Source organism: Solanum stenotomum, chromosome 1, assembly GCF_019186545.1.
Source record: "Solanum stenotomum isolate F172 chromosome 1, ASM1918654v1, whole genome shotgun sequence".
Lineage (NCBI taxonomy): Eukaryota > Viridiplantae > Streptophyta > Magnoliopsida > Solanales > Solanaceae > Solanum > Solanum stenotomum.
This window is the reverse complement of record NC_064282.1, coordinates 22060135-22087746: the sequence shown is the minus strand read 5'-3', so window position 1 is coordinate 22087746 and position 27612 is coordinate 22060135. Positions and strand designations below refer to the sequence as shown.

The 27612-nt window shown below is 32.9% G+C and overlaps 3 protein-coding genes across 4 annotated transcripts in view; 1 reads left to right on the top strand and 2 right to left on the bottom strand.

Annotated features, from left to right (window-relative positions):
- The first annotated feature begins 6604 nt into the window (after positions 1 to 6604).
- On the top strand, positions 6605 to 15174 carry LOC125853523 (cytochrome b5 domain-containing protein RLF). The gene is made up of 6 exons (XM_049533237.1): positions 6605 to 6768; positions 9535 to 9619; positions 9747 to 10140; positions 11816 to 11950; positions 13514 to 13564; positions 14852 to 15174. The coding sequence occupies exons 2-6, from the start codon at positions 9587 to 9589 to the stop codon at positions 14926 to 14928; spliced, it is 690 nt and encodes a 229-aa protein (XP_049389194.1). The 5' UTR covers positions 6605 to 6768; positions 9535 to 9586; the 3' UTR covers positions 14929 to 15174.
- Positions 15175 to 15975: 801 nt separating this feature from the next.
- On the bottom strand, positions 15976 to 18138 carry LOC125853519 (uncharacterized). The gene is made up of 3 exons (XM_049533234.1): positions 17950 to 18138; positions 17001 to 17501; positions 15976 to 16506 (listed from the first exon to the last, which is right to left on the bottom strand). Exons 1-3 carry the CDS (start codon positions 18029 to 18031, stop codon positions 15986 to 15988), a joined length of 1104 nt encoding a protein of 367 aa, XP_049389191.1. The 5' UTR covers positions 18032 to 18138; the 3' UTR covers positions 15976 to 15985.
- A 7160-nt stretch (positions 18139 to 25298) lies between these two features.
- LOC125853512 (putative zinc transporter At3g08650) overlaps positions 25299 to 27612 on the bottom strand; it is an 11136-nt gene continuing 8822 nt past the window's right edge. For both annotated transcript variants that reach the window (XM_049533211.1, XM_049533210.1), the window contains exon 6: positions 25299 to 26383. In XM_049533211.1, the coding sequence (XP_049389168.1) occupies positions 25570 to 26383 (814 nt within the window). In that variant the 3' untranslated portion in view covers positions 25299 to 25569. The remainder of the gene's footprint in view (positions 26384 to 27612) is intronic.

Sequence of the window (27612 nt, the reverse complement as noted above, 5' to 3'; positions counted from 1 at the left end):
GTCATGATTATTATGGATGGCTACTAATTCCTATCACTTTTTCCTTAAAGTTCTTCGTTGAAAAGAAATATAGTACGTATCAATAAAATAAGACTTGAAAAGAGATGGTGCATCTTGACTTTTGAGGAATAAACATTATAAATGTTTATATAGCATTTAAAGTCAAAATTACAATAGGCATACGTACTTATTTGTCATGCATGGTTTATTTCATAAGTCTAATAATTATTACATGTGCTATTCTTAAGAATGTTCACCATAAACAGGGGCGAATTTAGGCATATGTAAGGTGTGTCACGTGACACGGCTTCATCGAAATTTTTTACCCTGCTTCTTTATCCACACCCTGGAATTACACAGTCCTTTCAATTCCCTGACCATGACGGACTTTCATCTTTCCTAGGTATTTACAGGTTAATCCATCGGGGTTACTAAGAAGGTAAAGATCTAACCATTTACTGAGAGTAATTTAAAGAGTATATGAACATATTAACATCATAGTAATATAAACATCATATTATACATTCATAGTAACAGTACATAATAATACATTATATAGGGAGAAACTTACTAAGATCTAGAAAACAGATAACTACTTACATGATAATGGTCGAAATGAGGTTTTCCTTTCGGGAGTCCCCGGGTGACCTTGCAGTTACTTGCAGAAAATAAACACTCACACTCTTTGTACACAAACACTTACACTCCTTTTATTTTTGGAAAGGAAAAGATAATATCAAACTAATTTTTAGAACTAAATTTATTCTTTGTTGTATGCTCTGCTTACTCTTCGCTCTGTCTTTCTCTTCTTGCAAATGGTCTCTATTTATAGGAGTAGATTCGGATTTGAAGTTCGGATTTCAAATGTTGAAAATAATCTTTCTTTAATGCCGGGTGCTCTTTGAGCCCCATCGTCACATGGTCTTGAAAGACTTTTTTCAAAATAATTGTCTTTTTTCTTGTCTATTTCTGAGGAGTGGAGTCTTCTTTGTAGGTAGTGGAGTCTTCTTTATAGTAGTAGCTTGTGATGTCATTGCTTACATATTCTTTTGTTGACATCATTGCTTACGTATTTCTTTAAGTATCCGGGTTGTGTAGTGCTTCGGAATCGCAACAACTTAATTTTATCCAAAAATCTTATAAATTTTATTTAAACATATTTATTTGGTATCAGAGCATACGTTACTATCCTGAAATAACTTATTTATGTAAGTGGTAACATATATGCCATCTAGAATATATAAGAAAAGATTTAGGTCATACGAAAAACAGATAATAATTGACTAGGAGTATCATGGTATCTATTAAAAATAAGACAAAATTATTCAGATATATACGACTTCTTAACAGGACAAAGACAGCTATATCTAGAACAATTAAGATTATATTCAGATTTATTGACATCTTCACAAATACTGTCTATACACCAAGAAATAAAACAGATAGATTTACAAATACCTACAATAGGAGCTAGAATTTATCATTACATACAAGAAATTAGATTATGAAGTAGATTTATCAATAGCAAAAGCTAAACAAATACATCAAGCAAATAAAATAACTTTGTTTAAATGTAAAAGTTGTAAATTAGGAAAAATAGAATTTTCTATAATAGAAAAACACTTTAAAGAATGCAAACATAGAATGGATAATTATGTATATAGACAAGAAGAAGATACCCAAGGAGAAAGCGATGATGAGACAACACACAATTTAATAGAATTTATGAAAATCGCTTCCTCGAGTTCAAGTCCCTTCCAAAAAACAACCCCAATAACACCAGTAGAATATATTATAGGTAACTTACCACAACATCGTGTGTTTAGACAAGAACCGGCAACAGAACCCCAAATATAAGTTTATTTAATTTGATTTTGGGGAAAAGGTCTAAAATATATCCGAACTTTGATCGAAATTGCTGTAACGATACCAAACTTTGGAAATAACCTTTTACCCCCTTCACTATTTAATAGTATATTTTTTAAAGATATATATATGTGTCCACGTGGACATCATAAATATTGCATAATTATAAATAGTAACGTGTCCACGTGGGCACATATACCTTTAAAATACACTATTAAATAATGCAGAGAGTAAAAGGTCCTTCATAAAGTTTGGTATCGTAACAACAATTTCAGCCAAAATTGAAGTATTTTTCAGACCCTTTTCCCTTTAATTTTCATTCTTCACTATCAAAAAAATAGTGTTATAATTCCTATTTGGCCATAATTAAAAAAGTATTTTGAAAATATTGTTTGGTTATAGAAGTGCAAGTTTTTGGGCAGCTTTTGAGATGGAGTTTATTAAATTCCAAAAAGTGGTTTAGATAAAAAAAAAATTCGAGTTTTCGAAGTTTTCTACTAGCAAAATTTTAACTTCTTTTTGAGTAAAATGCATGTCACAGTTAAACCTCTCGATATAACTGACATTTTCTAAAATAACATTTCGCTATTTTTTAGTTCACTAAAAGTCCCCATACCAACTCATTGACATAAAGCCTTTCAAAGGAATTTTTTTTAATCTTTCGCTCAAATTCTCTAATTTCATTTGATTATCTCTAGTCTCTACGATTCTCATAGCAAAAAAGGAATATTATGTTTCAAAATCGAGCAAATCTTTAATTAACGACAAATAATAAGAGGTTCAAATTTCTAAAAAAAAAGCCCTCATCTAATTTTGAAATCAGTTCTTTGGTTGGAAGCATGTAAAAGGTATTAACTTCCAACTATGCCACGTTGTAAATGTAATGCCAAATTGAGAGAAAAGACATAAAGTCACAATTGAAGTTGTTTCGAATTTTTAAATAAACATCTTAACTTTGCAACCGCCCTATTACCTCACTAAACAATTTTGAACAAATATTATTATATTATTTTTCGATCAACCCCAAATTTTAAGAAGCAAATGTGTTCACACACCAATCATTATATGACACATGTTAATTTAATTAAAAATGTACATTTTAAGTTTTTTCTTTATCCTTTTTTTTCTTTATTTCTCTCTCTCTCTCCCTTACTTTTTGACTTATTTTAATTTTGATTCCATTTTAAATTTCACTATTTTCTTTCTTTTTCTTCACCTCCCACCCTCACCCCACCCCCACTCCCATTTTTTTTCTTTTCTTTTTCTTCTTCGTCTCCGATATTCTTTATAGAATTCATATTATTTTTTAGACTTTATTGAATTATTGATAACAAAATTAATTATTTTTCTAAGAAAATTTAAAATATTGAAGGTATCATCAACTACTCCTTTTCATATAACTTCAAAATTAGAAATGATAATTTTAAAAGAATCAATGAATTCCCTGAAAATTGAAAGAACTTAATTGAAATCGGATAAAAAAAACTAAATGATACTTCCTAATCATCTTGAAATCTAATAGGTTTATCAAATTGTTCGAAATGTAAGAAAATATTTAGATAAAGTTTTAAAATTAAAGAGAGTAAAAAAATAATAGTAGTAAAAAAAGGAAGGTGAAGTTGTGGTAAAATGATGACACTGAAAGTGAGAAGCTTCAATGGTGATGACAATCAATTTTTGAAAAAGAAAGAGGAAAGAAAGAGAAAAAATAAGAAGGAAAAAAAGTTAAAATAATAAGAAAAATAAGAAAATATATTTTATAATAAAATACTTATAAAAATAAAATTATATTAGTTATTTTAGGTTGCTCACTCTCTCAAGAGAGTGAGTGCACACCACTCTCTAGGGGTGTGCAAAAACCGAACCGACCGATAAACCGAACCGAAAAAAGTGTTATTGGTTTATTGTTATTGGGTTAACAGTTATTTAATGGTTTTACAAAATAAAATTATTGGGTTATCGATTCGTTATTGGTTTTTGAATATTGGGTTATTGGGTTAATCGATAATCCATTAAGACTATAATAATTTACTATTTTAATTTTTAGTTATACATATATATAATATATTAAACAAAAAATATTAATATAGTTAATAGTATATTAGACTAAAAATATAATAACTTTACACAATAATTAACACTACTTAACGGTTAACTCTCCACTCTACTTTTAGTTATTTAACCTTTAGGTTTTACTTTTTAGTATTACTTATTTACTTTAGTTAGTTTATAATTGACTAATATTAGCTTTTGCACGATTGTAAATAGTTGCAATTTGATTAACGTTAGATATTCAGATTTTGTGCTTTTTTTTTAAAAAAATAACGTAAGAACTTCATTTAGTTGAGTCTTTTCTTTATATATGATTTACCATAAGCATGGTCTCATTTGCTACTGTTTTGACTTTTGTCTATGATTTGATTTTATTTGATTTCTTTATTGCATAAAGGGGACCTCGCTTTATATATTATGGTGATCGAAAATTAACCAAGACTTTGTTGTGATGACCAAAATACAGCAAGTTGGTCCCTGTTGTCCCGTTTGGAATGATTATTTCAATGTATGCATATCGCGTCAAATTATTGGATTAGTCATATATTTGTTTTGAAAACATTTTCTTATTGGTTAAACCGAAAACCGAACCGTTAAAGACCTAAAACTGATAAACCGAAAATCGATAACAAATATCTTATTGGTTTGGTTATCGATTTAACATATTTAAAAATCGAAAACCGATAAACCAAACCAATAATACTTAAAACTGAACCGAACCGACCGATACACACCCTTACCACTCTCTATGTCAGGTGGACAAAAAATAATATATAATATATGTTCAAAATTGTTTAGTGGGATACTAGGACAATTGCAAAGTTAATGTGTCTTTTTGAAAATTCGAGACAACTTTAGTGATGACTTTATGTCTTTTCTCCTAAATTGACTATATTTTATTATTAAAAAAAACGTGTAAATAGGCCTTGCTCTTAGGAATGTTCAGAGAGAAATTAAAAAATTAAGAGAAAGATAATTTCATATTTCTTCCCTCATGATATTGTTAGGGTTTTGCCCTGATTTTCTTACCATAATTTAAGATTTATTTTTCCTTAAAGAAAAAATAAAACATTACCATAAATGTTTTTATTTTTCTTGAAAGAAAAATATAATATTCTTTCATATTTGATTTATTCTTTCCTTTTAAGAAAAGGTTTTTGAGTAGCTAGTTCTTTTCTAGTAGAAAAAGTTTTAGGAATCTATAAATATATGTTTGTTTCTTCTAACACAATAACAATAACATCCATAATGTAGACGTGTAAGAGTTTAGTTTATGGGGAGATTTATTCTCTCTAAAGTTTATAATATTTTTCTTTTATACTAGTTTTCATATAATAATATTATGTTTTTAGTATAAGTTTTTTGTTATTTGATTTATCAACTATATGATTTGCAATTTCTAAGCTTTCGCATGACGCCGTAATCACCCTTCAGAACCCAATAAGTGGTATTAGAGCACATGGTTCAAAGATCCGGTGGTCCTACGGTTCAACAAGATTGAAGAAAAGTTTAAGTGGTTTCAAATCAATTTGCAACAAATTTGATGATAATAAAGATTTTTTTTTGCTACTACATGTGGAGAAAAAATTTCAAATATATTTTCAACAATATCCTGCTACTTCATCCTTAAAAACAAAATCAATTTTCAACCCATCTTTGCTTTAATACATGGGCTCCAACTTTCAACCCCTGCAATTTTTAATGTTGGGGCGCCACTTTTAACTCATGCATCTTATTTTTAACGCATGAGTTTCACTTTCAACCCTGCTTATAACTTTTAATACAGGGCTCCAATTTTTTTAACCCATATCAATTTTTAAATCATGGTAAGCAGCAGTGATACATGAAGATTTTGTGAAGAACAAGATTATCAATCATATGAAAAAAGCGGATCAAGTTTTGTCAAGAAAATTCAATCAAAAGGGGAGATTTGTTAGGATTTTGCTCTGATTTTCTTACCATAATTTAAAATTTATTTTTCCTTAAAGAAAAGACAAAACATTGTCATAAATGTTTTTACTTTTCTTGAAAGGAAAATATAATATTCTTTCATATTTAATTTATTCTTTCCTTTTAAGAAAAAGTTTTGAAGTAGCTAATTCTTTTCTAGTAGGAAAGGTTTTAGGACTCTATAAATATAAGTTTGTTTCTTCTAACACAACAACAATAACATCTACAATGTAGACGTTTAAGAGTTTAGTTTATGAGGAAATTTATTCTCTCTAAAGTTTATAATATTTTTCTTTTATATTAGTTTTCATATAATAATATTATGTTTTTAGTATAAGTTTTTTGTTATCTAATTTATCAACTATATGATTTGCAATTTGTAAGTTTCCGCATGACGCCTTAATCATCCTTCAGAACCTAACAAATATTAAACTTGCAAGTAATATCTTCATTGGAATAATTTCATTTTCAGTTCGTCATTGAAAGAGAGGTAAGAGAAAAAATTATTTTTTTTCCTTAAAATTACTATTGAAGCCATAAAAATGGAAAACATGATCATCTTACTTTTTCAAGACTGAACATATAATATGTTCTTACTTTAAAATCATTGTTAGCTGCTTTTTCTTTTCTTTCTTTATTTCGATTTCTTCAATTTTATTATTTTAGGAAAATAAGAAAAACTTCAATTTGTCAAATTTATTAGTTTAGTATTAAAAAGTAAAGGGGCAGTCGGTGGTACTCCTCTTTGTGCACAATGTACCACACTGAATGCAAGGAATCAGAAGAAATTCAAGATTGTAACGTAGCGTAGGTAGTCCGACTGCCCATCATCTTTGAACGAACGTTGTGTCGGCTCCGACAAGCAGCGAATTGGAGGGAAAAACAGCCCTTCAAGATCAGGTGAATTTGATAATTTGAATTGTTATTATTAGTCTTTCTGATTGTATATGTGTTGGGGGTTCTTAAAATTGATTAATTGGTGAAAAGTTGAGCCTTTTTAATGATTATAGGCAATTGGGTGTGTGGATTTTGATGGGTTTCTTCAGCTAATGTGATATTTAGAGTTTCTTGAAGTTGATTGGTTGATTCATATGTGCAAAGTTTATCTTTTTATTGGTGGGGGTGAGTTTGAGGATCAGCTAAATGTGATTAATTTAAGTCAGTGATGCTAGAGTTTCCTTCAAGTTTTGATAGGTGAAAAATTCGATCCTTTTAGTGATTACTTGTGTTTGGTTGAGCTTGAGACTTATATGCATATCATCTAAATGAGATCAAACTAATACTCCAATGTTGTGATTTTTTTTTCTGGAATTCCAAAAGTAACAAGTTGGAAATTTTGAACAATTCATCTTCTTAAATGGGTATGAAGGTCATGGTTTTATTGGATGTTTTTAGTTAATTTTTGTTATATGTTGGGGAGATTGTGATTAGACAAGATGTGATGCTGCTTCATAGTATTGAGGACTTGACTCTAGATAGGAAAGAGTGGGGGTCGTGTATTAGGGTAGAAGGTTAGTAGGGGTAGAATGTTGTCTTGCTTTGCAAAGGTTTAGTCTTGTTAGTGCCTGTCGTAGTACTAGTCGTACCTTTTGTAGTTCTTGCCATATATAATTATTGTTTCTTTCTTGTAGACTTTACACTGCTTTTCTTATTTTCATTATGGTTTCTTCATTGTTTTCTTCTTCCTTTACTTGAGTTGAGGGTCTTTAAAAAATAGCCTTTGTACCTACACGAGGTAGTGGTAACTCCAACCATCAAAGGAGCCCATTACTTGCACACTCTAAAGATGATCAAAATTCAAGGTCATATTTAATGCCTTCTGTAATCGACTGCCAAAGTGTGTATCCAATGAAAAACATTTTAAGTAATAATAGAAAACTCGGTGCCAACTTCTGGATTGAAAGTCCTTGTACATAAAAGAAATTTGGCAGGAACTCAGAACTTGAGCAAACTGAACTTTAATACTACTCCAGCCATATGATTTAGGAATCTATGGACCATCAGTTTCAAGCATTATCTCCATTGTGTATGTCTTTGCTAATCAAATATAAATCATGCAGTTGCCTGAACTGCCAAACAGAGGGGGGGGGGGATCACAATTCATCTCATCCTCCTTAGATGCGTAAAAGAAACATCGTATACACAACCGTTCCCTACGGCCAATAGGAATAGTATCTCTAGCCAACAACTCACTGGGTTGAGTCTAAATAGCCAAAAGCCTCATGTCTGCTCCTACATTATTACATTGGCATTACCTTAAAGTTGATCTCACAGGATACGCCAATAATTGGAAGTATTTTCTTGAAGTAAATATATATGCTAGCACACATGGTATGCATATACTCATTTGCTATGAAAAAAAATCTAACTTGTTAAAGTGAAGGAAAAAAGTAGAGGAATCACCACTCTTAGTAGAGATGATTCCCTTTAGTGACTTAAATTTTTTAATTTTCTTAGTCAAGGAAATTTCATCCAGCTAGGGCAAAGTTAGTATATAGAAAAGCATTAAACCTTCTTTTCTATCTTATCATCTGATTGGATCACCTAGATTCTTTCAAACCGAAAGGCTTGGTTTATTAAAAAATGCTTACATAATGAATAATCAAGAAACTTCGGATGCCACTTAAAGCTATAAAAAACTCCAAAGATAAGACACAACCTATTCTGTTCTCAAGACAAGTAAGCAATCAACATTCAACAGAGCTTTCCAATTTAACTAAGGGGAAAACTTTTAAGGGAAAAGTGAGATGAAGGCTTGGTTTTTTTTTTTACTTTATTTGGAGACTCTATATCTGTTTCAGGTTCCAACAAATAGTATTATAGAAAGCAGTGATGAAGAACCAGGGGAAATGATATAGTACTCTTTCCAGTTTAATCTCAATAGGCCGAAAAGAAAAGATAGTAACACCAGACTAACTGAAACAGCTTCAAAGTTTTCAATTTTCACAATGCACACAAGAATTTTAAGCTGGTAGAGGGATGCATGTCTCACTTTATGGGATTTCACTGGGTGTTTTAGCCGTGTCAGTTAGATGTGATTCTTACTCATGAGATCAATACCCCATATAATTACTAACCTAAGAGTTCCTCTTTCTGTTTTTTAAATATAAATACTAATGTCAGCTATATGGGGCAGTCATATCACTCTACAGGACATAGAACAACTTGTAAGTACTGTGCCTTTTAACTACAAATTTACAATTTTAGAAGAATGACATGGTCTTCTGTAATGAATGAGTTATGACAAAATAAAAGCTCTCAATCCCTTTTATCTTTGAAGCCAATCGGCCATAAATGGGAAAGGAAGAGGAACTGACCTTTGTTTTGGTGTAAACATTTGTTTGATCAAGGATTTTCTTTTATTCTTATGAATTTAATACTAATACATTCTTAAATTCTAGTGTGATGTTGGGCAGTGTGAATAGTGTTTTTCTTATGTTGGCATCTTTAACTTTACATTATTTATATTCTATTGGGTAGTTTGTTATGTTTTTGTTGGTAGTTCAATTTTATTTTGTGACATAAAAAATTGCAAAGTCTCCAATTACTATAATGTTACCCCGGTTTTCAAACGCTACTTGGGTGTTAATGCTACTACCTTATAGTTGGTGATTGAATATTTCCGGAACAAAATCAATCTAACTTTAACTTTTTTATTTGCACCAGATTCCTTGGAGAGGACCTTTTTGGTTTGTGTCATTGCCCAGCTGAGCTAGTAATGGCTAATGATGATGATTTCACTTTTTGTCAGGTGCGTGCCATAATTACACCTTGTAATGAAGGACATCTGAGATGTTTATGCTTGAAGATCAAGTTGTATTACCTAGTTAAATTTCCCCTTTATCAATTGAACTTGAAAGATTAATTTGCCTATTTAGGTTGGTGCACCTGATAATCAAGATTATGTGGATGCACAGAAGATTGCTCAAGATATTAGTGAAATTAGAATAAAAGATGAGCCCTCAAATAATGATGGTACTAGTCAAAGTAATGGTGCACCATGGGAAGGTAAATTGGGCAACATTACTACCTCAAAGAAGCAGGGAACAGTTGGTTCTTTGTCTTTCACTGTTATAGACACATCTCCAGGCAAGCAAGCAAGTGGAACTTCTGGTCAAGTGGCATCAAAAGATGGTGGATTTTCAGTCCCAACTTATCAGAAGCAAATAAAACCTGCTAGGAAGCCTGCAGCTCGAGCCAAGGTCCCCTATGAGAAGGGTTATAGTCAGATGGACTGGCTAAAGCTTACAAGAACACATCCTGACCTTGCAGGTAAGAATCTTTTGGTGTAAATTTTCTACTCTTTGATGAAATTTGTCATTCTTTTAATCATATTGATAAAGGATAGAATAAAAACTGGGAATAAATACATTTCTAAGTGTGCCTGTTGGCTTTATATCTGCAAGCTTTATACAGTTTATAGTCAATGAACGTATAAGTACTTCATACGTGGAATGATTTGTAGAACAATGGAGAAGTATTATTGGTTTGCATTATTCTATATCAGTTTGAAACAACTCAATTTTGTTTCTATGCATAGACACTTTCGTACTTCCTTTTGTTTATAAAAGTAGTTAATACGTCAACTAGACTTGACATTACATCTATTAGGTAACACAAGGTAAGAAGTGGATGTGTGAGTTTCTGGTCTAGTACTGGATATTGTATCCTTTCTGAGCTTGAATGGCATCAAAGCCCAAAAGTCCTGTCTGATAATGGACCAGAAAACTCATTGATGCACTTCATCCTTGTCACACCTATTTACCAGGCTTCACATGCAACGTTGTGTAATTTTTTAAAGGGAGGATTGGAACCGAACTTCATGAGCTTTTATTGGGTTCTGACACCAAGGCTGGTTAGGAATCCTACGGGCCATGTAAGAAATGCCAAACCTTTGGTTTAAGAGGCTTTTGATGAATAAAGAACTACTTAAGAAGATCATGCGATATCAATCAATCAATTGAACTATTATCCCTCTACTTTTAACTAGTTGGAGTAAGCGATATGAATATTCTTAACCTATGCGACATTATTTTTGGGACATTTCATTCCAATACTGAATAGTTTGTCTTTTATGGTAAATTAAGGGTCCTCTAGAAAGTCATGTGATATGAAAATTTTATCGCATGTACAAGCTTTGGACAAGTTCCTGTCCTTAAGTGTGTGGAATGAGGTTCCACGATGCATGATGCTTGTAGTTTGTAGATGATATTGTGTTAATACATGACTCTGTTTTATTAAAAAAATAATACTACATGTTACTGTCTAATTACAAGTGAAGTTGAGCCTGCCATTTTATATAGCCTTAAAAAAAAGAGGTCTTATTTTGCTAGCTTTTTGGTGCATCCTGGTTATTGTACAGGATGTTGATGCAATTTTAGATACAATAGGGGATCTGCACAATCTGGAGTTATGTTATCTTGTACTGGCTTAATGCAAGCGTTTATAAAATCTTTGATTACTTATCAAAACAAAAAAGTTGAGCCTGTGTCATTTAAGTGTCGAAGCCTCAAATCTAAAACATGCTTTAGTGGGGAATGAGAAGTGGCTATTACTCCACAGCATGGAATTGTAAAGTTCGGTATATTGCAGCTTGCACTGCTGTAATTTTCATTTTATATGTCCTTGGAATGAATCTTCTGATGCCTTGAATGCACTGAACCAAGATTAAAAGTTTATAGCACTCATAACTATGGCTGGTCTACTACATGGCTAAAAAGTTCTCTTATAAGAGAAGTAGAGTAAACAATAAATAGACAATGCAATGCTTATTGTATTCCATCGATTCAATTTTCTATCCTACATAATATGAATTGAGAGAACTTCTTTATGACCTAAATCCTGACATATTTTAAGTGCATAATTGTCGGTCACACGATTGGCTTCCTCCTATGAAGCTTCTCTTTCTAGTGCTTCTTATTCCAGTCATCATGTATCTATTGTTCAGGATTGAAAGGACAGTCCAACAAGAGACTTATATCAATAGATGAAGTTAAGGAACACCAAAATGCAGAAGCAATGTGGACTGTTCTTAAAGGGAATGTCTACAATATAACACCATACATGAAGTTTCACCCAGGAGGTATGCATCAACGCTTGCTTTGCTCCATCTCATTAATCAGTTATGGAAATCATGTCTTGTCCCTTTCTTCTGCATGGCTTTCTACTATACCTTGCTCCAGATGATGTGAAAGATGCATTCCGATCTTAATAATTTTTTTCTCCACAAATATACTTGATGCTGCAGTTAAGAGTGTGAGTTTGCCAGCTTGTCAACTTAGTAACATACAGTTATGAGTGTGAGTTTGCATGCCTTTTTTTTTTTTGCTTCATTGTAAATGATATGAAGTTGTACTATACTTAAAGAAATGCATCAATAAGAGAAACCCAAAATGCAAACCTTCATGTAGCAAGTACAACTACTGTCAGAATAAGAGATGTACACGACTGCCATATCTCTCACGCATATTCCTTCATGAATGCAAAGGCCAAGTCTTACCTTCGTCGTCCCTTTGATTTAATCATCTTGATTTGACTTGAAGATAATCTGATGTGACTACTATATCTCATGTTTTTGAAGATATGATCTCTGTTACATGTATATCATCATGCGAGACTTGACTGTGAACGTGACTTCTTCTCATTCCCTGATTCTATGAAGAGGATGTGGAAGGGATGGGATGGTGGAGGGTGGCATGAGGTTTGTGGGTCTAATTTGTATGCTAAATGTTGCTTACAGTAAGCGGTAAATTATAGAATTAGATGTATGTTGCGTTGAAGGCAGACCTAGGAAACCAGCATATTTACCTCATCTGAAAAAGTATACATCCTTCCACCTTCCTCATCCTCTGCCTTAGGAATTCCCTTCTGTAAACATTGTCAGAGAACCACTGGGACAATCTTTTCTGACCTTACTATTTCCTGATTTCCTTGTGTCCTCATTTCGGAAGTCATTGTCTGTTAAAGCATTTTTTTTCCATTTCTTTTTTCTTTGGGAAGTATCAGGGGCTGGGGGCAGATTGTGCACTTTGGATCTTAAATAGCATTCCTTCTAAAGCCTGGAAATTAGGCTTCTTAGTAGCTGGCATCTTCATGATTCTTTGCAGTTCAACTTCCATTATGTGTAGCAACAAAAAAGGCATGTTTATGGATTTGATGATATACCAGACTGCTGGTAAAGATTCCAGAATGGTTAAGAACTTGAAATTCTTTCAAAATATTTCTATTATATTTGACATGACAGAGGTTTTGATTTCCTAAAATATTTTGACCTATTTTTTCTGTCTTGGAATTTGTAAAATGGAAAAATTCTGATTTTAAACTGTTGCTGAAGTTTTACAACTGTGAAATCAACTGATGTGACATTTTCACTTTCAAATTTTAAATGATGCTTTGACAGAAGCATACATAAGAAGTTCCTTATTCCTTTCCCACGTTCCACCTCTTGTAATTTGTTTGCACTCGAAGATAATTGTCAATTCTCTGTGCTGTTATTTTAGTCTCATGCATCAGAATTTCTGTGTGTTTTAGCTATCCAACTTGTCATGCATTCAATAGATTACTTTAGCTATAACCAAAGGAAATTTTTAGTTGGTATTTAGTTATGAATGTTATTTATTTGACTAGCTTGCACTTTTCTTTTCAGGTGTAGACATGCTGATGAAGGCCGTAGGAAAAGATTGCACGGCATTGTTTAGTATCCTCTTGTTGTTTTTGTAGTTGATAAAACTCATATAATGGTACTAGATTCAACTAGAATTTAACAGGATCCTCATATCGAATCTGTTCACAATTACTAGTTCTCGGATTGGTTATACACAGTATAAGAAAAGTGGATCCTCTTCTGCTATTGCTGATGGTCCAGCAATATTGGCATCAGGCTCATGGGTACCATTTATACGTTATTCCCTTCTACACAAATCCTCCCCTACCATAGTTTGCTAAATTTATCTTGACTCTCCTCACACAGTCCTGACCCCCTCCTTCCTGCTGAGAAAGACAGAGATAGAGATAGAGAGAACATATAGGAAATATGAATGCCATGATTAGTAATATGACACCAGGCTTTATAAGTACCATTTAGATGTTATTTCCCTCCACACAAATCCTGCCATATCATAGTTTGCTAAGGTTACCCTGAGCTTCCTCACTCTGCCCTGATCCTCTCCTCCCTGCTGAGAGATAGAGAGAGAGGAATTTGAAAGAGAGTGAGTAAACATATAGAAATTATGAAACCTATGTTAATAATGGTCCTTGTCACCAAGAGAATGGTCTATGTTCTAGTGGTTGAAGCATGGGAATAACAACCTGGAAATTCTGCTTCTGAATCATAATTACAACACTTGGTGCGAGCCCATGTGCTCCAACTTTAATCGGCATGATTAACTTGGTGACCTATGCCTTGTGGGTTGGATAGACTGCCTGGTGGATTAGTCGAGATGCTCGGAAAAAAATGATTAACAACGGTCATAGGGTGATATGCCGTAAATTTCCAAGCCAAGATCAAAGGCAATAAGGATATATTTGCTTATATGGTGTCTGATGAATGCCTGAGCAAAGAACTTACTGATGTTAAGAATCTGCAAAATTAGTATTCCTTGTTTAGGATTTGATTTTTCTTTGTGTGGGAGAGGCAAGGCAGGTGGCTAGCCTCCTCCTCTCCTCTCCTCTTCTCCTTTTTAGTAGTATTATTTAGTTATCATGTAGTTTCTTACTTTTCAATGTGTATTCCTTTTTGTTGTTGCAGTTGTTTTGTATCTTACTCTTTTTGCTGTCTTATTTTTCTCACAATCGTGTGTTGGCTACTTTACTTTTGAGCCTAAGATCTATTTGAAACAACCTCTCTACTCTACAAAGGTCAGTAAGGTTTGCGTACATCCTACCCTTCTCAACCTCACTTGTGGGATTATACTGGGCATGTTGTTAGAATTTGAATTTTCCTTTGTTTTCATCAAGTTCTGCAATTCCTTAACGCTTGGTTCAGACAAATACCATGCTTGGGTTAATGCTGAAGTTCTAATGGAGAAATGTCTTGTGGGAATTTTGGATGACAGCAAATGAAAACTTTGTTCCATTGATCCCAGAAACAAGTGTATCAGAGAAACATTCTCACTACAAGAAGATTGTTCTTAATAGAAGACGAGACATTTTTGCTTCTTCTGAGGAAAAGCTTACATACCATAGTATATTGGACTAACTATTTACATACTCAAGGGTTTTGAATTTTTAAAGCTGTATGTCAAAGAAACTGTCTGAATCTTGGACTAATAAAATTTCAAGAAGCAGAAGTATCCTCTGTTATATTCATTACTTGGCTTATTGTGTATTGTTTTTAATTGCATGATCTTTTATCTTTTTAGCACCAAGCACATCAAGAATGCAGATGAACTAAAGTTTGTCTGGAAGAGTGATTTCACTTTTCCACTTGGAATTAGCTGTTTCTGGCTTTTTTATTACAGCCACTGAAGAGGACAAAGCGGTACATTTACAAGCTTATTAAGCTTCAACAAAAGACAATTCGTTCTTCTGAAGGAAGGCTATAAAGCCAGAGACACTGTTGGTATTTATATGGCATACTTCCATTACATAAGGAATTACTGGATTATTTTCATTTTGATGTCAATTCCTGGATTTTATATGCCCAAATAACCACTTTTCAGCTTTTGTTATTGAAAAAGTCACATGTTGGAGTTTCGAAACCCACAAAAACTCTAAGATAGACCTTTTTTAATGACAAGATTGGGAAGTGGCTAATCAAGAACAATCAAAAGCTAATAAAGTATGCCATTGAAATGAGATTTGTAATCTAAATACTACTATATTTCATCCTTCAGATAACATAAAATCTTTGAAATGTAATGCAACTTTGTATGTCACTACTACTTAATCAATTTAGGAATGAGGATCAAAGTGCACATAGTAATGGAGAAGAAGCTCTACTAGTTTCACACTTCCTTTGTAAACAAATAGTACACAACTCTTACAGCAGCATTAAGCAATTACATAGGCAAAATACAGGAATTGCCTCAAAATGGGTCCTATTGATAAGTGGGGAGTATGATAAGACCATTGCAAAAACTCTGACAAACGCTTTCTTTTGTGGAGTACTCTATAGAGCCTAAGCAACAGGGGTCACCTTAACTTCATCAACAACAGGGCCACAAAGAGCGCCGTAGTCATTGATTTTTGTGTGGTAAAAAGAGCTGTAGAAAGTAATTCTGGTCCTGTCTGCAATAGCTGTGAACTTGAAACTAACAGTTTTGAAGCTGCCTTTGCCTTGTGATTTGAAGGGAACTTTGAACGTTTCTTTAGCAGCAAATGCTTCGACCATCATATCACCATGACAACCATTCTTTGCATCACCAACACTGAATGTGAAGGCGTAGACCTTCTTAGGGACCGTCCTAATGATTTGGGCAAGAGCACTTTCTCTCCCTGCAAGAAGTTCCACTGCAGCTTGGCCAAACGGGACATTGAAATGAGCTGAATCCAAGAATTTCACTGCTTTGAGTGACTCAATGATCCATCCTGGAAGCGGGGATGTCAAATCTTCCTGCTTGGGAGGGAGGAGAACTCCATGTGAAGAGTTTATCAAGAGGTGAGGTCCTTCTTCAAAACCAGCATTTTTAACCAAGTTCACTGCAGGACACCAAAAAATCAAAATCAAGAAAACAAATTTGCACTTGTATGATGTATCCAACAAAAGTCCTTCATATACTAGACATATATAAATGTATAATATCCTCTCATTTAACTTTGGAGTCTATTTTTTTTCTTCCATATGGCAGGTACATGGATCCCCCGGCCCCTGGGGCTGTCGCCTACTCACAAAATTCACAGGGTTCGACAAGCAATAAAGTCAAAATATAGTAACCTTAAGAGAATATATCAATCAACTACAACTCAGTACTAAATTAGTTGGGTTAAGCTACACAAATCCCCTATGTCCAACCCGCTTTGTTGAGCCATTTCTTTCCAAGATAAGAATTTAAACATATATAAGGAAAAATATCCATTTGGCAAGACTTCTTCATACACCTATGATTGATACACCCTTAAATAATAGCACATCTTTAACGGTGACTTTGTACAAATAATGATAATAAGTGGAACACCAGGTAATCGAGATGTACCTCTTGTAGGGCGAGGTGGAAAAAGTTCTTTGATAGCAACGGCATCCAAGAGTGGACCACAAGCAGGATCCTCTTGAACTCCAGGATTATGAAAGGTAATTTTAACAACATTAGAGGTGGCATAGAAACCCCAAGCATAAGTATCACCACCATTGCTGCTATAAAGGGTCTGCAAAGGAAGGTCTCCTGTTTGAGGAGGCACTGACACCCTCAACACCTCTTCTTGAGCACAAGTTCTTGATGCCCCAAATGTGAGTGCATACAAAGAGCCTTTCTTGACTGGAATTGTCTGAGAAATTGAAGCCTCATTCCCAAGCCTCACAGCGTGGACACCGTGGGCGACTGCGAAGTACATCCCACCGGGCTGTGGCCCGCCAGAAATGTACTCCACTAAGCCATTAATCTCCCATTTGGGCAAAGCATATTTACCTTGAAGCACTGTTTTCTTCTTGAGGTCTTTTGGCTTTGGTAGCTCTTCAAAATTACCATTTGGAAGTAATCCTGAAAACAGAACATCTCCCTAATATCATTAACTGCAACCAAACTACACATCCAAGAAATCACTCTTCATTCAAACAAAAAATAAGCTCTCTTGAGCAAATACTCAACCTTTTTTCCCACCCCATGAACACCTTTCAAAATAAAGAAACCCCCATCAAGCAAACAAGACTAATTAAAGTACAGATCCTAGCAAAATGTTCTTCAAACTAAAAACAAGAGCTTTACAATATGAACCCTCCTGTCGAAACACTGTAGACACACTAAACAGAGGTGAAAAGCAGTTCAGAACTAAGCATTCTTGAACACAATAGAGTAAAATCTGGAAATATATACTAAAACAAGATTGCATTTTTATACTAAAATAAGTCATTTCAAGATTGCATTTTTATACAAAAACAAGTAATGGAAATGAGCATACTAAAAGCAGAATGTGTAAGATTAGTATTACCTTCAAGAGGAGGAGCTGGGCGAACAGCAGAGGCAGTGAAGAGAAATGAGAAAAGAAGCAAAACTGAAACTTTGAGCACCATATTTGCAGAGTGAAGAAGAAGCTGAGGAGAAAAAAGAATAAGGTAAGAGGGAATTATATAAAAGGGTTTAAGAATTACAGGATTTAGTACTACTGTTCTTCACATATCCCTATGTTATATATATATATTTTCCCTCGCGCATTGCAGGGCCCATTCGAGGGGTGACGCTCCCAACATGATTTTCTCCATACCAGCACTCGAACCCACGACCTCTAGTTAAGGGTGACACACTCCTACTAGTGCACCACAATTACTATCGGTTTTGTTTTTAAATCAATGACATTTTTAATAAATTGGAAATTTTCTAGTTTGAAAATTTAATTTCATCTTAAGGATTTTTTCTTATATATAGTATAAATATATTAATGTTATGATATATTAAGAATTACAAGTTCTAAAGTATCTTTGATATGTAACTAAATTTCCCCCTCTAGATTTTTTGTCTAATTGAATAGCACTATATAGTAGATTATCCACCAATAATAGCTACTGCTCAATTGAATTTTGCTTCTTTTTTTTTTGAAAATAAAGTAGATTTAATATTTAAATCTATAAATTAAATATTTAATATAAATTCTATTACTATATATTAGTAAAAGCTATAAGTCCCAGATCTATTAACTACTATTATTATTTTCTTAGTCCTAAATTAGTTATGTAAAAGCTATAAGTCCCAGATCTATTAACTATTATTTTCTTAGTCCTAAATTAGATATCATATTATGCTTTTTGAGAGGTACTTCAATTAAGTTTTGAAGCTAAATTAAATTAAATTAATTCAATATTTCATAATTTAAATTAAAAAATTAAAGCAAAATTTTCTCATATCAATTTAATTTTAAAATATTTATCAAAATTCATATATTATTACTTTTGAGAAGTAAAATATGACAATTGATTTAAGAGTATAAAAGTATAATTAAAATAGGAAAACCTTACCTATATATTTATATTTTGCTATTGAAAGTATTGAATTCAGATGAATCAGATCGCACCAGTTTATCGAAAAGTAGTGGTGGGGACAAAGAAGTGAGGGAGCCATTCAAGGCACTCATAATTTTGACGGAATGTCTAATAGACAGGTCCCTATGTTGCTTTAGAAACTTTGAACATGACTTTTTTCTCCGTAATCCATGCAACAAATAGTAAACTAATTAGATTTTTAATTGCATTATTCTACTTTAATTAAACTTTACATGAAATAAGTTATGGTCAAATGAGTATATATGAAATACTAGGATCCGCCTCTTCTCCATTTACCTTCTATTTTCCCAAGTTTTTGCTTAGATGTGAGACACATGATATAAATAAAAATTAATGGCTAAGATTTAATTGATTAAAATAAAATTCTAATTATGATTTAGATAATTAATATTTCATAAGAAAAATAATAATAACATAATCATAAGTCATAACAATATAATATTTTGTCCATAAATATATTATAAAAACTTTTCTCTTTTCTATTTTTTTTCCTACGAGTATTTATCTTCCGTTTGTTTTTTTTTTTTTTTAAATTGAGCAAGTGTTACTGTGTTAGATAGCAAGTTTGATTTTTTTTTCTTTAAAACTAGTTTACATATAATTAATAGCAAAAATAATCTCACAGAAAAAAAATTAGAAAAAGAGAAATTATTTTATAATATATTTATGGAAAAAAAGAGAGAAGATAATACTAGAAAGAAAAAGATTAGAAAAAGGGAATTTTTTAATAATATATTTATGGGCAAGATAATATATTGTTATGATTGTATTATTGTCATTTTTCTTATGAACTATTAATTATCTAAATTATAATTAGTATCTTATTTTAATTCAATTAAATCTTAACCGTTAATTTTTACCTATGCCATGGCCCATGTGTCTCACATTCAAGCAAGAACTTGGGAAAAATGAAAGAAAGAAAAATGGAGAGGAGCCTGATCCGAAATACTATACTACTCACTCATATAAATATTTCAACTTTGTATAGTTCAAAGAAGAAGATGGCTCATGAATTATTTATTTCTATTTGATACTTAATTTAGGGTCTGATTAATTAATTATATTCACTTTGGCAATGGAAAATCTCATTATTGGAGTATTAAAAATGAAATATTTTTAAAAGTTAAATTCAAATTGAAGATTTTTTACTAAACATGGATGAATATTTACGTGTAACCTTTAATTGTAATATTTGTTTTTTCACACATATTTGAATTTGAAACTATTATGGGATATCCACGTGAAGTTGGTTATTGTTTTTTTTGGAGTTTTCAATTATGTTACGCGGAAAACGAGAGAATAAATGGTTGCTAACCGGTAGAAAATTGCGTCATAAAATCTTTCTATTAATTAGCCGCTAAATTCTTCTCTTGTATAAATTTTAGCGTTTATCATACGTCAAAAACCAAACAAATTCTTTAAATTTACTAGTATTCGTAGATCAATAAATACAATATATATATGTATATAGATCTACGAATACTAGTATACAACCTATATTTTTTTTTTTTGGCCAGAAAATTTGGCTAGAATTTAGCCAGAATGATATTTTACCTATTTTATTTTATTTTATTTTGAACATTTTTATCCTTTTAACTTTAATACTTTTTAACTAAAAAATGAAAAAAAATTTATAGACTTTTTAATTTTCTGGCCAAATTCTGTCCAAATTTTCTGGCCATTTAGCATTACCATATATATATATATCACTTATCTTTTCTATACATTTTTATCATTTATGAGTATATAATAAAATAATGTAAATTCATATCTAATTAAGTAGTGTGATTTAGTGTGAATATAACTAATTAACTAGTGGTGAAGTGTCCCCTTTAGTTGATCACCGTATCTGGTGTTATTTGAATTTAAGGATTGATTATGATATCAGCATGAGTTGTGGTGTACTGATGGAAGTGTTTCACCTTAAATCATAGATTTTGGATGCGAATTCTGGGTATGGAGAAAATCATGTTGGGAGCGTCACCTCCGAATGAGTCTTGTAGTGCGTGATCTGAATTTAATCAAACTCTAATATGGGCTCCAAACATCAGATGAAAAAAAAAGATCGATTATGATGGGATCCAAAGTTGTGGGGCCAATTTTGGCGTTTAAGAAAAAATTGTGGGGTTGTTGGCGTGATTTACTCTTTTTGGCAAGTGCAATCTTGACATTAGCACCTTCCTCCATGACCCACAAGCAGAGGGGACGTGTATTTTGAATCATAAGCTCGACGTAAATTATTATTTTTATTTTTGAATTATTGACAGTTTTAACATATCAGTTTACTTGATTAATTGAACATAAATATACCCTCCATCTTGCAACATGAATGAAATACACCCCTAAATTCTCATCAAGTTTAAGAGTATTTTCAAAACTTCTCTCAACTTTTTATTAAGAACTTCATGCTCCTACAAGAGTTTAACTGTTTGAGACCACTTACAATGTCATATGATAAATTGATGGTGTATGTAAGTTTAGTTAGTCAAGTAAAAAATTATTTTTAAGACCGTAAATAATTCAAAAACAAAACTAAAAATTTACGTTAAATTTAAAAAAGTTTTCTATAGGGATATCTTTTATATTTCACACTCACTTAATATCACACCGCCATCCACATGGGGTGCAATTGCATTTCTTTTGGTTGTTGTTATTATTATTGATATTTAAGAATTTTAAACGCGTTACCATTTAATTAGCTGTTTTATGAATTATGAGTACTATTTAATGCTTATAAATTGCTAGTAGTTCAACAACATTACATTTAAAACTTCAATGTCAAGAAGCTAGCTTTAAATTAGAGTGTGCGTATAAAAGAACTTCGGTTAGTAACGCTTTAAAAATATAAAATATCTCAATCGTATTGCAAAGACGTAATGAAAGTAAGAAGGGAGTGATACATAAAGCTACCAATATAAGAAAATGGAGAATTCGGTAGAAGAATATAAGAGAGAACCAAAAGAAAGAATGTGAATTGTGATTAACAAATACAAGGTAAATATTAGAAGCGGAATTAAAATTTAAACTTTGAGGAGTCAGGATTATTATTCAATCCCTCGATGTGAGATAGAATATATATATCACAATTGAGATATAAATTAATTTCAGATTGCAAAATTTGAATTAAAAAATTCAATCAAACATGAGATAAAATAAACTTACATATAATTTCAGGACTATTATCCTTTATGCCATAAGTATCAACCAAACAATCGCTAAAGGTTTTAAATTCTAGAATTGCGACATCATGTGTCACTAATTGAATTCTGAATTTAATATTTATAGATATTAAATAAAATTCTTAATACAAATACAAAAATTACAGTTTACATGAAAATTATTGAACCCGCAGATAAACCCTTCAAATGTATTGTTCCACGTTAAATACCTTTCCAAACTATGTCATGCAATATTTCATCTTCCTCAAAAGACCCTCACGACTATATCCAATGTAACGTTTTTCTTGGATGTATCTATGTTGGAATTCTGACTCAGATTTGCCTAAGGACACATGTATATTTTATATGTTTATTTGCAGATTACAGTAGTTACATTATGTAAAGCAAATAAAGTAATGATACAATATTTTATCGCAGAAAACCCATTCAACTAGATCGTTGACCCCACTTCAAGTTATGAATTTAGATTACAACTTTTGCAATCCTAGGAACTAACTCTGATTCCTAAACTCCAACACAACCTCTTGGGTTTATGTTCCCAAATCTTTAAATCACCCCAACTTGAAGACTCTATTTCTACTCCAGTTTATATTTCACTGGATCTAAAAAGAATTAAAGATACAACTCGATAAAAACGCAGTACAAGCAAACTAGACTTAAGAACTATAAAGCATAAGCTTATGGATCGGGTTCTTCAATCTTGTTTCCTTGCTTTAGTTGCACTTCATAATCAGAAATCACTCAAATATGAACTCCCTCTCTGCCCTCTCTTGCTCGACTCTCTCCCCCCTCTCCCAATCTCACTCGCCACTCTCCTCCCTCTAACATGCATCTATGAATCGTAATTAACAAACTATAACAATGACGCGTAATTAAACTATTTTTGAGTGGCTATACGCAAAAATTCCCCTTTAAAATATCTATATAGACTTTGCAATGATTCGTGTGAAACAATTTAAGAGATTTCCGTACTAAAATGGAGAGATTTTAGGAAGTGAGAAAAGATACAAAGAGATTTTTTATGGAGAGAGGAAAAAAGTGAACCAAGGGCGTGTTCGGTATGATGAAAAATATATTTTAAGAAAATAAGTAGATTTCTTATTTATTTTTTTTGTATTTAGTATGAAAAAAAAAGATATTATCTAAAAAATATGAGAGGTAAAAGTGAAGGCAGAGGGAGTAATTTCCCTGGACAGTCACCCATGTTTGAGAAATTACCTAGGAATATCACGTATGTTTGTTTTAGGACCACAATATCACCCAACTTTACCTCTTTTCCTCAAAATATACTTGACACAAAAAAAACATTATCTCTCTCCTAATAGGATGTCATGTCACATTATTCCTTTTTTATTATTAACATTTTTTAATTCCTTTTTTATTATTAACATTTTTTTTAATTCTTTAAAAACATTATATCCTTTGTAGTTTGACAATATGGTTACCTTGTTACTCTAATGAATTAAAATATCAACAAAAAGGGAGTCCGAAGCCAAAAGGGTCATTTTTTTTCTTCAAAAAACAAAAACGGCACATAAAAAAAAAACTTAACCAAAAGGGCAAAATCGCTCCTGACGGAGCAATTTTCTTTTGACAAAATTGACGCCGTTCCGTTAAAAGAAATAAAAATTAGCTGCGATTTTCTCAAAAAAAAAAACAACATTATTTCTTTAAAATAGTTGCTATAGTAGCGTTTTTATATATAAAAAAAACATAAAGAACAAGTTTTAAATTACATAAATTTCTGGCGGCAGCCATTTAAAAAAAACAAGTTTTTTAAAGAAAAAATTGTTGCCGAGGCAGCGGTTTTCAGTTTTAATTTTCATTTAAATCGCTGAAAGGGTAAAGATTTTTTTAAACAAAGCTTTTTATGAAAATCATTGGCTTCAGTTTTAATTCTTTTTTAATTTTTATTAAATTCTCTGCAAGGGTAGGATTTTTATTTTTTAAAAATTAATTTCTTAAACAAAATCCAACTTTTTAAAAAAAAATTCTTAAACAAAATCGCTGCTATATAGCAGCGATTTTAAAGAAAAAATATTTTTTTGAGAAAATCTTTGTGAAGGCAGCGATTTTTATTTCTTTTAGCAGAATGACGTCAATTTTTGTCAGAACAAAATCGCTCCGTCAGGAGCGATTTTGCCCTTTTGGTTATTTATTTTTTATGTGTTATTTTTTGTTTTTTAAAGAAAAAAAATTGTCCTTTTGGCTCGGACTCAACAAAAAGGTGCCATTGCCCATTAGTGCCCATATAAAAACATTATCTCGCTTGAAAAACCGGAGGAAGCCACATATTTTCTTGAAGAATCGGAGGAGCTCATATTTGGATTTGCCGCCTAATCCCCCGGAACTAGGGTAGAAATTTTTGGGCTATGTAATTTTTTTTTACTATTTTTTTTTTAAAATGTTAATAATAAAAAAGGAATAATGTGACATGGCATCCTATTAGGAGAAAGATAATGTTTTTTTTTTTGTGTCAAGTATATTTTGAGGAAAAGAGGTAAAGTTGGGTGATATTGTGGTCCTAAAACAAACATAAGTGATATTCCTAGGTAATTTTCCAAACATGGGTGACTATCCAGGGAAATTACTCAGGCAAAGGGCAAGGGTGACGGAGATGGAGGCTATGAGAGGTGAAGATGAAGATGATGTATGTTAAAAGGTGGGAGGCTATCAATGTGAAATACTCCCGCACCGCATTCACTGGTAAATTTCCCTCTACAGGGCAGGGTGCGGAAAGCACCAAAGTTAGTTAACTTCTCGACCAAAGGTGGTCTAGCTCAACTTCCAAGTAGGAATATTCTCTATGAGTCGTGATCTAGTTAAGATAGGGGCCTCCCCTTATCGAAAAAGAGGGCCCAAAGGAGAGAGGACTGACCATCCTTCTAATCCCCCAAGGAAGTAGAGCGCGGTGACAGAATTCTATCGTTCAGTCAAAGGAAACCAGTTAACAGCTTCAGAAAAACCGAGCAGTGAAAGAGTAGGGTTCATGCCGCTTTTTTTCCTTGCTTGCACGAGGGAAGTTCTAAAAATAAAATAACTCTGCAGTTTAAAAGTGCAAACAAACCATCCTACAAACTTACAATATTTAAATTTAAATACATAATATACTTCTTCAAAATTAATGTTTAAAAGGCTTACCAATCTGTACTGGTTAGAAATGAACATTTCACTTCCAACTAAACAAAGTCTAACTAATGTACAATAGACAATCCCATCTTTTTCCTCAACTTCCTATGCTTTTCTTTTTGTAAATTGTTTGCTGCAAAAATCAACTCAACAGCTTTCAGTAAGTTTGACGTCCACGAGGCTGCGCGCAAACGGAGTTAACGAGAGCTTTTTTGATTCAAAACGTTATCATTTGTTCAACTTTCATCACCTAACAGCTTCTGGTGCAGAGTTACAGTAAGGCGTATGCAAGCAAACCAACTTTGTAAATGCTAGACAAATACTCGCAAACAAAATGCCTATTATCAGTCCTGTTATGCTCTTCCGCTTTTGGAGGCTTACTGCCCTCTTGAAAATGCTCCCAAAACATGGAAGTAATCCACCACATGCAAACATCATAAGGTGATCCAAACCACTGTAGTCAATACCTGCAAGTATGGCTCCGATTGCAGATGAAGGACCCATGAAGCCAATAAGAGCAGCAGCTAAAAGGGACGCATGCCAGCTGTCAGTTGCTCCATAAATGCAGCTAGCAACAGCAGCACCACGTGGGAGTCCGTGAAGTGAGACAGGAAGAACCATGTGCCGACCAAGTCCATAAGCTTTCGGTGCAGCAACACCCAAAGCGAGCCCCTCTGATAGTGCATGGAGGGCAACTGCAGCACAACACAAAATTGACTGAAGAGTGAGACCACTCACTGGCAATCCTGTTACAGCAGATAAAGCATCTGCTGAAGTCCTCTTGCGACTTCCAATTTTAATAACACTAGAAGTTGAAAAATGGGAAAGTGAGAATCCTGTTGCAAGGAGAGAGAAGAGGGGGATAAACTCCATCTTTGATGATAAGACTAGCTGCAATGGACGCCATACACCAAGGACGAAGGCTGTGCCACAGGCTACACCAGTTAGGAGAGCATGCTGAAGACGAAAAGCAAGAGCAAATGCAACAAGAGATACACCGCCAAGCAGTGGACCAAATCCGAAAAGTAGAGAAACAAGGAAGGCAGAAGCATCCTCCGAACTGCCATTGCAACATGATTTGGTTAGAGGACAGAACACATCACTAATGAAGAATCCAAATCAAACTAAAATCATACATAGCATAAAAATATTACAGATTCATTTTTTATTTTTTATTTTTTTGATTTGCACCGGGTGTCCGAGTCTCTTTGAATCCAAATCAAACTAAAATCATACATAGCATAAAAATATTACAGATTCATTTTCCAGTTAAGTCTTTCAAACCTTAGGTACAATGAGACATTTTTGTTCTGGAAGACTGGTATCAACATCCAATAGCTGCTTGCTAGAGCAGGATTTTTTTTTTCAATAACTAGACAAAAAGTCAGGCTATTAGTTTCTTGCTACTGGACAAAATAAGTTTTACCTAATGAATTGGAAAGGCCGCCACATGAGTAAGGGGACTTTCGAGTAAAAAGATTTGAAGGTGTTCAAGGACAAAATTTGAAAGTGGTCGCATGAGTACAGAGAGTTCAACACTTGTGTCCAATAGTTCATCCTTCCAAACATTAGGTTTCATACTGCATAGTTCTAGTGGGATGCTCTGCAACATCTCCCCAGATAGGTCATAGGAAATTTCCAAATTCTATAATTGGATACATTTGCAACTTATTCCATGTTGTCTGCTTATCTCACAGAAAATAACCTCATTTCTATAAGTGTTAAAGTAGAAATCTTGAGACTAATTAAAACTAAAAGAGGGCCAGCCGTTCTGCATTATAAACCACGAGAGCGCCTCGCGCTGGTTTAGAAATCATTCAGATGCACTCCCTGCTACTCATTTTGCTCTGCTCAATGGGAGGCCCCAGATGTCCCTATCTCAATCCTCCAGTACTAGATAGAAGCCACAAGGACTCCCATTTACTAATACAGAAATCACTGCCATATAGAGCTTGATATATTTCCTTCACCCTTCCACAAAATCCATCTTCATCGTTACAAAATTCAGACAATTCACATGATCACAAGTCCTTCAGAAATCTAATTTGCACACTCTTGCTTTCTTCCGGGATCCACCACCTCATTTGCCACTGATGTCACATTTGAAGTATGTCAATACCTTCAAAGACTGCAATCAAGATATCGACACTATCTCATGTGACACCACCTTTACTAGGCACTAGGATAATTTTTTATTGAAGTTGAAGTAATGAGTTTTTGTTGTTCAATTTGAGAAAAAGTATTTAGCAAGTTACTGCATTTGGACATAAACTTCAATTGGAAAGAAAG

Excerpts from the sequence above, each read along its gene's own strand:
- LOC125853523 (XM_049533237.1), top strand. The coding sequence starts at position 9,587 with ATGGCTAATGATGATGATTTCACTTTTTGTCAG. Across the intron at positions 11,951-13,513 it reads CATGAAGTTTCACCCAGGAG|GTGTAGACATGCTGATGAAG; the intron begins GTATGCATCAAC and ends TTTTCTTTTCAG. Across the intron at positions 13,565-14,851 it reads AGATTGCACGGCATTGTTTA|ACAAATACCATGCTTGGGTT; the intron begins GTATCCTCTTGT and ends CGCTTGGTTCAG.
- LOC125853519 (XM_049533234.1), bottom strand. The coding sequence starts at position 18,031 with ATGGTGCTCAAAGTTTCAGTTTTGCTTCTTTTCTCATTTCTCTTCACT. Across the intron at positions 17,502-17,949 it reads CCCAGCTCCTCCTCTTGAAG|GATTACTTCCAAATGGTAAT; the intron begins GTAATACTAATC and ends TTCTGTTTTCAG. Across the intron at positions 16,507-17,000 it reads TCCACCTCGCCCTACAAGAG|TGAACTTGGTTAAAAATGCT; the intron begins GTACATCTCGAT and ends GGTGTCCTGCAG.